Consider the following 12,202-nt stretch of genomic DNA (forward strand, 5'->3'; position numbering starts at 1 on the left):
GCAACAATATTTTGTCACCCTTCCCTCCCAGTGTAAGCATTTTATTCTTCCACAGTTGAGCTCTGTAGTACATGAGCACCTTCATGTTCTGCTCTTACCCTTAACGTCATGATGTACTTTTATCTGATGCTTATGGCTAACTCATCACCTTCAGCTTCACAATGATTTCCTTGAGGTAATTTCAGATTATCAATCACCAATACTAGGTGGTAAACATTTCTTTACAAATATTTCCAAGAAAGTGGCAGATTAAGGATGTTTTTTAAACATCCTGGTGTACTCTGCTGTATCATTTCCCAGACGGTTGTTATTGAAGGGGTGGGGGTGGGGAGACGACTGGAGCTTTTGGATAACATGTGGCGATGCTGTTTGGGTCAGGGGAAAAGACTTCCTGGCAAGGGTCTATCTTAAAGTATTAGAACCCTTACACCCGTCTTTCCACATCACAAATATTTCTGGGTCATGAGAAGGAAGAATAAAAGGAAGGACTGAGAGAAATTTGAGTTAGAAGTTGTGTCATACACAACTGACATGTCAGAAATGATCAACTTGGAAACCGAGTTTGTCAACCTGCTTAGGATCCTAGCATTTTAATCATTCAGGATATGAATTTTGATTGCAAAATATCATACTTACTGTACACAACTCCGTGCTCTCTAATGGGAAGCACCCTAACTGCTGTTCTTAATCCAGTCCTTAAAATACAAGGGGACTGATCAGAAAACCTGAGAATCTAGTGTGTGTGTGTATACTATAGGACTTATTGCTCGGTGTGAGAGGCAGTTAAAGAAGTAGTTTGAAGTTACAGGTATAATAGAAAGACTCTAGGTATTGGAATCTGCAAGGTTTTGGCTTGAATTTGTACTGTGTAACTGTTGCTAGTCATCTATTGTCTTTCTGGCTTAATCTGCCTACTGCGTAGTGTAGACATCTTGCTGGTGTGTGTGTGTGTGTGTGTGTGTGTGTGTGTGTGTGTGTGTGTGTGTGTCTTTCCTTAAGCAGTGTCCTCCATGTAAAATTATTTCACTGACGGGACTCTTAGCCGGAATTCCACTATAACCGTGCCCGATTCTCCCGCTAGTTTTGTTGAGTGAGGAGCATTGAGCACAGTTCTTTCTCCTTCCTGTTCTCACATTGCACAGGTTTTTGTCATAAAGGTTGGCACGGTACCCCTGCCGAATACAGGCTAATTATTTCACTGTTCAGTTAGTATCACAAACTTTCAAATCTCTTCCGGTTCTTAACAACAACCAAGTGCCGGGCTGGTGGCAGGGGGCCAGACGACAATCTGTTGAGTTTGGTCTACCAGAACATCTTTTGCAGTCGTCTCTTGTCATGTCCAGGGAAGCAGATGCGATGCCGATTCTACCAGCATTTCTCACTCAATCTCCTCCATGCTAAACAGGCCAGTTAGGCATTAAGTCATGTCTCTGGGTAGCTTAAGTGGAAAGTGTGAACTGAGAAACCACTTTATGTGAGGACAGCCGAAAATTAGATCCCTTCCCCTCCCCACTCCTCTTCCCCCAGGGGAGGAGGCACTTATCAGCCAAGAGCTCGGTGCCCGAACCGTGCAGCGTCCTGAGCTCTAGAGGTTTGCCAGCACGCACGATCTGCGGCGCCGAGAGCCCTTCTCCCCAGATGAATTCTCATAGTATCACAGACGCGCGCAGTCCGGATCGATACTGGATGGCAGACGTGCTCCCGCCGTCAAGTGTAGGCACAGGGCGGTGGATTTCGCCGCCCCGCAGTTCGCTCGCGGCTTCTCATCAGCTCAGTCCTGACGGAGGACGGTTAACCCGTTCCCGCACCGACTCCCGCCCTGTCGCGGCGGCCGTCCCTCCACTGTCCTCCCCGCGGCGGCCGAGCCTTTCAGCCCGACGCCCCGGCGCGGGCTCGGTCGGCTCCCCGCGCCTGGCGGGCTGGTGGCGCCCGGTTCTCCAGCGCGCGGTCCCTGGAGGCTGGACAGGGCGCTCCGAGCCCCTCGCGCCCGCTCCTCTTCCCGCGTCTCCGTCCCGGTGCCCCGGTGGGCGAAGGCCCCGCCCCGGGACCCGCTCCCACTCCTGATTGGCCGGCGCAGCTCGAGGGGCCCAGCCCGGCCCGGCCCGGCGTCTCAGCTATAAAGCCGGCAGCCGCATGCCCGGCCCGGCCCAGCCCGCCTAGCTCCGGGCCTCGCCCGCGCACCGGACCCACCATGCCGAGGGGCTTCCTGGTGAAGCGAACCAAGCGCTCGGGCAGCTCCTACCGCTCGCGCCCGACCGAACCGCTTTTCCCGCCCCCGGGTCCCCGCGGTGCTGCGCCGCCCTCGCCCGACGAGCCCGGCCGGGGACTGTCGGGGTCCCCCTGCCTCGCGCCCGCGCGGGACGGCGCCGAGTGGGGCGCGGGTGGCGGAGACGGCCCGGGACCCAGCCCCGCGAGGCCGGCGGGCCCCGAGCTGCGCCGCGCGTTCCTGGAGCGCTGCCTGCGCTCGCCCGTCTCCGCCGAGTCCTTCCCCAGCGCCACCGCCTTCTGCTCCGCGGCGCCCGCGGCCGCGACCTCGGGGGAGCAGTTGGTGCCGCCTCGGGCCGCCGTCCCCGTCTCCGTCCCCGCGCCCGCGCCCGCCCCGCAGGGTCTCCAGCGCCGCGGCAAGGGCGCCCTGGGCTGCGTGTCAGCGGCGCCCGCGGCCGTCAGGAAGCCTAAGGCGGTGAGGAGGCTGAGCTTCGCCGACGAGGTGACCACGTCCCCGGTGCTCGGTCTAAAGATCAAGGAGGAGGAGCCCGGGGCGCCGGCGCGGGCTCTGGGCGGCGTCCGCACGCCGCTGGGGGAGTTCATCTGCCAGCTGTGCAAGCAGCAGTACGCGGACCCCTTCGCGCTGGCTCAGCACCGCTGCTCCCGCATCGTGCGCGTCGAGTACCGCTGCCCCGAGTGCGACAAGGTCTTCAGCTGCCCCGCGAACCTCGCCTCCCATCGCCGCTGGCACAAGCCACGTCCCGCGCCCTCCTGCGCCGCGAGTAAACCTCCCTCCGCGCCGTTGACCCCTCCGGACCCTTCCCTGGCGGCGGGCAAGGAGAACGGCCGCGTGCCGCGGACCGACGATCAGCACCCGCAGGCCCGGGACAGCTCCGGGGCCGGTCAGCACCGGGACAGCGCCACTCTCCCAGGCCTGCAGGCGCTGGTGCACCCAGAGGCAGCACGATCGCAGGTCCCCTACTCCGAGGTGATGCTCGGGCGCCGCGGTCCCGGGCCAGGCGGTGCCAGCGCGGGGGCGACATCCGAGGTCTTCGTGTGCCCGTATTGCCACAAAAAGTTCCGTCGCCAAGCCTATCTGCGCAAGCACCTGGGCACCCACGAGGCGGGCCCGGCCCGTGCACCAGCCCCGGGCTTCGGCTCGGAGCGCACAGCCCCGCTCGCCTTTGCGTGCCCGCTTTGCGGGGCGCACTTCCCGTCCGCGGATATCCGAGAGAAGCACCGGCTATGGCACGCTGTCCGCGAGGAGCTGCTACTGCCCGCCTTGGTCGGGGCTCCATCGGAAGCGGGCCCCGGAGGGGCGTCCGACGGTAGCACTCAGCAGATTTTCTCATGCAAGTACTGCCCATCCACTTTTTTTAGCTCCCCGGGCCTGACCCGGCACATCAATAAGTGCCACCCCTCAGAAAGCCGGCAAGTGCTGCTGTTGCAGATGCCACTGCGGCCTGGCTGCTGAGGGGACTGAGGCCTGGCGAGATTTCGAGAATGGCTTGGAGAAAACAATATGGGAACTCCTGTGGGGCTTTCTTCATCTTGCATTTTCCTCTTTCCTTCCCATGCCTTCCCTCTTAAAACTCTCCCGGTCACGATCCGCCCGGGGAGAAGGCGGCGAGATGTAAAACCCCCTCTCTAGAGCAGGTATGTATCTGGCATAAAAATCTATGGTCAAAGCTGACAGCTTTAAGTCCTCATTTCCCTACTAAAACAGGACATCCCTTTCCTTAAAATGCTGGAGACCCCGATGAATCCTCTATGGTTTGTAGTTCCTATGGAAAGTCGCAGTGAATGCGTGCAAGTCAGTGTGTACACAAGTTTCTACCTAAAGTGGTAGTCGCCAACGTTTTTCTCTCTTGCCACCTCAGGCACTTAGGTCGTTTCTGTCTCAATAGGGTCAGATTTCTTGCCTTGTATATTCTGTGAATCAAGCTATGTGACTGATGCCAAACTTGCAGGGAAGGAGGACCTACCCTTGTAGACAGACAGGAATACAAGAGGATGTTGCTGTCTGGTGTGAAACTTTCTTTCCTCATTCGGATGTATTAGTTCCTCTTTAAAATTAGGTTTTGGAGGTGGGGAAGCTGCTGCTTAGTGGGAAGGAGTTGGTGTGCTCTCTGAATTATTTACCTGTTTTATGTGCTGCATCCAGGAGGAGCTACTTAAATTTTTTCTTTACATAATCTTTTTTTTTTGAAATACCATACTCACTCCTAAAGTTTGAATGTTTTAGAAAGATTTAATTCCAATTATGTAACCATTATGCTGTAAATCTGCTGCATATTACATCAAAAACTGTTCAACTTAAGAAGGATGTTAATACCTGTAATCCACCATGGAACTGAATGTCAATTCACTCAATATCCTATATTTCTTTGCAGGAGCAACGTTTGAATTTTTTTTGTAAATCATATTCAATGTATATTCTGTATCGATTCCCTCAATAGCCAGAGTCTGGGACACTGGCTGAGCGTTGTCCAACAATAGATTTGTAAGCGGCTTCCACCAAATAAATGTACTACGTAGACTGTACCTGTTTTCTTCTGTCTTAAGAAGTGGTTGAACACAGTGCATTTTCAAAGGCACATCTCTTACCTTCCCAGTACCAGCATTCAACTTTGGAATCTTAGGGACCTATTTTGACAGAACACAAAGGCAGGAGATAGTATACCTTGCAAAGGACTATAACAGTGCCGAAATGCAAGTCGAGTTGCACACTGCAGCTCCATGGAGAGAATAGGACTGTTTTTGTTTGTTTTAAGTCTACTCAATAGTGTTACCTGGAGATAACAAATTATAAATGGTGACTATTTCAAGTCTGTATTTTCTGTTCATCTTGTTACACGTTATCAATCCAATAGAAATACATAAGGAGTTAAGTTTGATTTTCCTTTGAAAAATTCTTCCTGTCGGCTAAGGGAAACTCAACTGTTTTAAACACATTCCTACAGGATCTCTTCACTCATTTGATTGTTTTATTTATGAGCATTAATTAAAAAAAAAGCAAATTAGGAACTCTAAAAATTTGCTAAGAAAAATTTGGTAGAAAGTTTTATTCCTGAAAGTATATTAAAAAACACTAAAAATTTCAAAAGTCAAATGTCATGAGACAGATGCATTGATTTTGGTCAAGTTTCTGTCCAGACTTAGGAAGTGGAGGACTTTCTGTGCTCAAATGGACAGTGGGAGGACCTTTGAGAAGTACACTGGGCTGTTTATGAAAACAGCGTTTATGTTTATTTTTTCATGATTAGCTAAGCTGCCCTAGGGGATATGTTACCTCTCCCAATTACACAGCCCTGCTGCTTTTAAGTCTGAAAATACATGAAATAGAATACAATCATGGACAGGAAGTGTGAAGAATATTTTATTTTGTTTTATTAAATACCATGTCATCTTTTTGTCCCAGTACAAATCTGTAGACACTACATGAATGATACATAATTTATATTCTGTGGTTTGTCAGGATGATGTATTTACACATGCAGTTGGTATCAATCATGCTACATTTCCTTAGGAGATGCCCATGTTAAACAAAAGGGGGCAGCTTATTTACTACAGGCAATACTTCTGGAGGTGGGATGCATACCAGCCTGCACCTGCAGCAAGTTTAGTACTACAATATTAGATTGAACTTAGACTCCTAGGTCATGTTCCCTTCTTTTTAAACAGTACACATAATTTGAGCAAAACATTTATATGAGAAAAGTCTTCCACCCTTCTCCACCACCTTCTTTTTTGGTACTTTACAAAGTACACAGACACACCAGGATAAAGGGGTCAATAATAAAGGCCCACAGCCCCCAAACAGAAATGGTAATTAACAGTGATGCCACCTGAAAAAGCAGAACACAGTTGTTTGGAAGCTCAACAGAAATCAAAGTTCAGCGGTGATTTTCCTAGTTATTCAATGTGTTGTGTTGTCTTTTGCACTGCCGAGAAATGAGATGCTGACCTGGGCAGAGAAAGCTCAGCTGGAATCGGAGCTGCTGCATGGCCATTAGAGTGTTTCTGTTTGGAACATAAACAACCTGTCCACATCCTATGTAACGAACTCATGTGCAGCTTCTGCTCTAGCTTTATAAATACTTGTATTAATTTACATTTGTAGGGCTGGGCTGTAAAGGGCAGTGTGCTTGCCTAGCATGCTTGGGATGCTGGCATCCGTTCCCAGAACTACAAAAAAAAAAAATGGTTACATTTGTAAAAACTATGTATTTATTGAATTACAAAGTTGTAATGAGGCACAATAAATAACACAAGACTATCTGTCCAATTATATCTTGGCTCAACATTAATCATGAATTGAAGGCAGCACTACTTAGACATGATTATCTAGGAAGGTGAAGAGTATGGAATAAAATTCAATCCCCTCAAAATACGGTAGCACGGAGTGTGGAAAAAAAAATCTGAACTAAATAAATAGTCCAAATTTAAAATAGTAAGTTGCAAGTTACTTTAAGTCCAGTGTTTTCTCAAATAAGTGTACAGGAAGGAACATGAATGTTATGGCAAATATGAGGCCTGAAAGAGTTAACACTACATTTGTGCCAGGGTGGCTACTGCTGATCACTGCTGGGCTGTTTGTCTCCTTAGGATTTATTGGCTGAGCCAGAGGACCGACGCAGCTTCATGGACATGCGGCTTTTGCTAGTTCGAGGAGACATTGGAGAGGCCAGGTCGGCCCCATCTACCTGTGCTGCTGTGGGAGCGTCACTGGGTAGACTCTCTGGGTAGGATCCTGTAGGAGAGAGTGAGCATGTTAGTATTCTCCAGTCTTTCAGACCGTAGCGACCTTTCTGCTGCTATCTGGAGCAAGATCCCAACCCTTCACAAGGACTTCAGAAGTTAAAAAAAAGCAAGTCCCAGACTTGCTAGTCCCCAAAGTTTACTAATATATTTGAACCCCTGTGACCTGGTGGCTTGTGTCATATTTTTTAAAAAAGCACCAATCATCGTGTCCAGAGCCAGCACCCTGGAAAAAGCAATGGGAAATAAAATCTTTGGGTCTGAAAGACCAGGGATCCAAAGCACCGCCAGCATGCAGGGCAGAGCGTGGGAGGTGGGAAGGAAGAGCAGCTGCACTGAGCAGCCAGAGAGCATCTTCTCACTCCACGATAGGCTCCAAACAGGAAGGTCCCCAGGAGACCATGCTAGTACAAGGAGGTTATAGAAGGAGCAGACAAATTCTTGGGAGAAGGAAAAAGATAGGAATTTTCATTTGAAAGCTAGTCAGATAAGACAAGCTGACTTTAGAACATGTCTTTAGACGTAAGTAATGCTTCTGTGTTCATTTTGTGTTTACAGTTAGCAGTAGAATTAGTAGACACAGAATTGTAAAACAGGCAAAACAAAGTCAAATAGGAAAACCCTGTGTCATTTACAGGGCACTTCTTCCAGAGCCTCACTGACACTTCGGGCTTGGGAATAATGATACTAGTATTTCTATGCAATGAAACACTCATGCTTAAATGGAAGATACACGTACTTGTAAGAAAAACAAAAATGCTCCATAAGTACAGATCCTACGAGACATCTTAAGAACAGATCCCCAAAGAATTCTTCAAAGTACTTTGAAAGACCAAATGGTCTAATTATACTTAGGGACAGACAGACATTTCTAAGAGACATTCGCCTGTCACTTGTACCTGTGTACTGCCTGCTCAAAGTATCTTCTCCACTATGTCTTTTCTAACCAGATGAGGCTGGCCTACAAAATAAAGCAGGAAGTTTGTTTTGTTTTCTCTCTCTCAGATTTACTCCTCCCAATGATCTGAGCTGGCTCATAGTAGACACAGACTAGAATACTCAGAGGATGCAAGTCCACAGCCTACTTAGAGAAGCCTGGCACAAGAGTGGGGAAGACAGCGAGGAGCAGTCACTGGGCTTCCTGGTGCCACGCAGGCGCTGCTGTGTGAGGAGAGATCTTCCCTCCCAGCGCTGCTCCCTTGAGGGCCAGCATCTCTGGACAAGGGTTGGAGGGAACAGAAGCAGCAGTGCATGCCTTCTGCTGTGAAGGAAAAGTGCAGTAGCGAGCAGAGTGGACAACAAAAGGGAAGACAGACACAGACGGGAGGGAGACTGCAGGTGCTACAGGCGTTACCCAAGCAACGGAGAGCAACCAGGTTTGTATTCCGAACACAACTGGCATGCAATGAGTCAGGGTGGTGATGTCCCACAATGGCCAATGCTCCCAGTTCAGATGCCATACTTACCAACTAACAAAACAAGTTCAAACAGGAAAAGAGAATAGGAAAAAAGTCTGTGAGAGAGCCGAGAAACATCTCCTGTCTAATGTCTTCACTGCACTGGTTGTCTTACCCATCAGTCCTAAGACCTTTAGACAGACAGTGTAATGAGGTAATAGCTACAACTGTTTGCATTGCATGGATTAAAATGAAAATTTCAACTCCTTGCTAAACTAGCCATTTTCAAGTGCCGAGTTACACCTGGTCAGCTGCCACCATCTTGGATAGAGCAGACACGTGACATTTATTTCACCACAGAAGTTTTACTGAAGAGAATTGCTTTCAAGCATCCCAGTTAATTTTTAATCCTCAAACCCAGTACTAGAATGAAGAGTGTTTGGAGAAAACCAAAATGTTTCCATAAACTGTTTTTGTTGGTTGAAACTCTTGAAGGCAGTTTGACAATGAGAACTCCTGTTTTGTTTTTCCCACTACTTTGTAATGACAGTAAAGATGCCCGTCTTTGGGCATCAGGGTGCACATCCCACTTCTCTATTTAGAATGTACTTCTTCAAAAGCAGCCATTCTCCCATGTCTTCTTTACTGCCTCACAATGTGGCCATAAGAACTTCAGATAGGCACTATGTAATGAGGCAGCTAGAGCCACATTAAAATGATGAAATTTCATTTCATGCAATGAAATGAGATCAGCCGAGTCAGGCTGGTGTAAGTCTCATGCTTACACGTGTGCAGTTGACCTGCGGAGTAGACTCGGCAGAGCCCCACCCCAGCACCTCCCAGGAGCAGGCCTCGGCTTTGGGTTTATAAAGAAAACAGTCATTCTTGCTATCCCTGTCACAACCTAGTCTTTCCAATTATTGATTTACACCAGATGAGTAAGGAAGATGTGACTAAATTATTTCTGTCATCACTGTAGCCTTCCAGGGTAGTTTAAAAAGTACCCATGGCTCCTATGGCCGTGCACTAACCCGATCAAAGTGTTCCACAGATGGGTGTCTACATTTTGACAGTACAAGCTGGTATTCTGCATGCTGATTACTATAAACCATCATAGATGATACCATGGATATGACTTTGGGAGGCTCCACAGACATTTTTAAAAGGAGTATAAATGATTCTTAAATTTATTTTGGCTTGGTTTATACTGTCTGCTGATAAGCATGGCCACTTTTAAAACTTCCTACAGTTAGTGTCTAATAAAGCCTGTAAAATACTGTAACTTTGAAAGCGACTTCAGTTAGATCAACTAAGAGACAATGTGAATATGTCAGAAAGAATGGGGCTAGGTACTTCTGGACTCTTGTTTTCTAATAATAATAATTATGTATTTACATTCAGTTATGTATTCTGTCTGTGTGTATGAATGCCATGGGGCATGTGGAGGTCAGAGGACAGCTTGTGACAGTCACTTCTCTCCCTCTACTGTATGATCCCCGGGGATCACACTCAGCTTGTCTGGCTTGGTGGTAAACACCTTACCTGCTGAGCCATTTTGCTGGCCCACCTCTCGCTTTATGAACTGTTTCATCTTGGGCAAGCTGACTGCAGTCATTTTCTCATTTGTGAAATGGAGACAGTAAGAGTTACCTGGTCAAGTTGTGGAGATTAAGGACTATGTAGCAAAGAGCCTGGTGTGTAGCAGGTACAAAGTGAGCATGGCTACATAAAGGCTGTCACAGAGCCAATAGGAGACTTTGAGTCAGAACAAGGAAGGGTAGAAACTAGCAAGAGTTTTGGATAAATGATTACCTACGCAATATAGTCAGTCAAATGTGGAGAATATCTGTGACGTACATGTAGGGTTAATTTTCGGAAATTAGAGGGTTTATCCTTATTTCTGTTGAAAGTGCTATAAAATACATCCTTAAAGGTCAGATTACCCTAACAAACTTCCTGCTTTAATGCCATTTACAGAGTCAATGATTAAGATCACACAGACACAGCCCCAAACTGTCATAAAGGAAGTAACACACTATTCCAAACAAATTGTACAGAAATACAGGCAAACAAGTGATTTCATTTTAAGCACTGAAAAACTACTGCTGGAGACCTGAATAAACCAGGTCAGGCTTCTTGTATTTTCTCTCCTCCTTACAAATGGGAAAACTGGCATAGTACAGACTGACTTGACTTCATGTAGTATAAATGTCAGGACTACAATTTAAATCCAGATCAGTCTGATTTCAAAATATACTTCTTCCTTGGCAACCCTAAAATTTTTAAAGGATTTTTCAGTGGAAAAGTAGAGTTCTACAAACACAAATTTCTCGTAGTCTCTGAGCTGTAAATGTGATGGGTACTGAGTAATCTCTCTCTCTCTCTCTCTCTCTCTCTCTCTCTCTCTCTCTCTCTCTCTCTCTCTCTCTCTCTCTTCCCCTCACCCCCTTCCTCACCACTAGCAATGGTAAGGGGCTGAAGGACCTAATGGCAACTGTGACGTTGAGACCATGAGCTCTGAAGGCAGGCAGGGTCAGGGAACATGCTGACCTCCACTTGTGAGGTGGTCCTGGTACCATTTCTTTCTCCTTTTAAAACTGCACAGACAAGCTGTGAAGATGTAATGAAAGGGTCCACATACTGCAGTACGCACAGTGTCTCATACTCAACTATTTATTACTTTCATTACCAAAGTTTTACATTCAAATGAGTGTTCTATATGAAAACTAAACCCAGTAATTATTGCCACACATTATGCTATTTAAGTCAGTTTTATCTACTGGTTAATAACATAAAAGTCAAATTTCTAAGTTCAAGATACTGAAAAAGAACACATTTGCCTGTCTACAAGTTCAGACTAACCCACTGACACACAAATTTGAGCAGGAATCTTGTTTTTTAAAAGAATCAAACAAATTTATAGATTATGCTAATATATTGAAGGAAACTGATTTTCATATTGGCACTTATAACTAGTGTTTAGTTTTTTTTTATATAAGTATCTTCTGAAGGAGCTAAAATATTTTCTTTTAGATTATTTCACTGTCTGGGAGGAAAGTTTAAAATAGTGTTTAAAGGACACTGAGCTTAAAGCACCTAAAATAATGTCTAATTTTGGTGACATGTCCTCCTTAAAGATTCAGAAAGAAAGACCCAAAGGCCACACATCCTAACCTATCTACATATGGCAACACCTAGCATGGGAATGAACAGCAAGACTGATAGTTTCTAAAGGCAATTATAAAAATGGTGTATATATAGAAATATCATGTCCATACACATAGATAATCAGGTTATTAGTCAACTCCTTAACTGCTAAAGAATAGCTAAGCTGCTGAAAAAACCAAAAGAAGGTAGTATTAGAGGCTAACATGTAATTCCAGATATACTATACCATATTTATGGTTGATATAATAAAAATACATGGTACTAGAATTATGGGCATATTTTTAATGCTGAAATTGAGAAAGACTAAGTAGTATTTATTGTACACAGCAAAGTAGGATTCTGTTTCTCAATAACATTGTATAATTTTTTATTACAAAAAAAACCCCAGGAAAATGCTGAAAAAACAAGGCAGCATTAGGGAAGTATGAATTTTTTGAACTATCACCGAAATCTGGCCAGGAACAAGGACAATTTTATTTTCAAATTTACAGTTTAAAGAAATATGTTTATATATATATAAAACTTTTGATATTTTCTACATTCATGCCTGACAAAGATAAGACAAAATTTCCTGTAACTTTTTTTAAAAAAAGGACAAGAAAAATTTAATAATGTTTTAATGTTGTTATGGAAGATCAACATTGTGTGACATCACAGTATTTCCCTCAATG

General features: G+C 45.9%; 2 protein-coding genes across 5 annotated transcripts in view; one reads left to right on the forward strand and one right to left on the reverse strand.

Moving 5' to 3' along the window:
- Positions 1-2,191: 2,191 nt before the first annotated feature.
- On the forward strand, positions 2,192-3,679 carry Insm2 (INSM transcriptional repressor 2). The gene has a single exon (XM_059279196.1). The coding sequence runs from the start codon at positions 2,192-2,194 to the stop codon at positions 3,677-3,679; it is 1,488 nt and encodes a 495-aa protein (XP_059135179.1).
- Positions 3,680-5,571: 1,892 nt separating this feature from the next.
- Ralgapa1 (Ral GTPase activating protein catalytic subunit alpha 1) overlaps positions 5,572-12,202 on the reverse strand; it is a 221,331-nt gene continuing 214,700 nt past the window's right edge. For 2 of the 4 annotated variants that reach the window (XM_059279417.1, XM_059279419.1), the window contains exon 40: positions 5,572-6,958. In XM_059279417.1, the coding sequence (XP_059135400.1) occupies positions 6,810-6,958 (149 nt within the window). In that variant the 3' untranslated portion in view covers positions 5,572-6,809. Of the gene's footprint in view, positions 6,959-7,865; positions 7,928-12,202 lie in introns of all 4 variants that reach the window. The other 2 variants (XR_009382814.1, XM_059279418.1) reach the window with 2 other exon arrangements.

The sequence above is a fragment of the Peromyscus eremicus genome, chromosome 14, assembly GCF_949786415.1.
Source record: "Peromyscus eremicus chromosome 14, PerEre_H2_v1, whole genome shotgun sequence".
In the NCBI taxonomy this organism is placed as follows: domain Eukaryota; kingdom Metazoa; phylum Chordata; class Mammalia; order Rodentia; family Cricetidae; genus Peromyscus; species Peromyscus eremicus.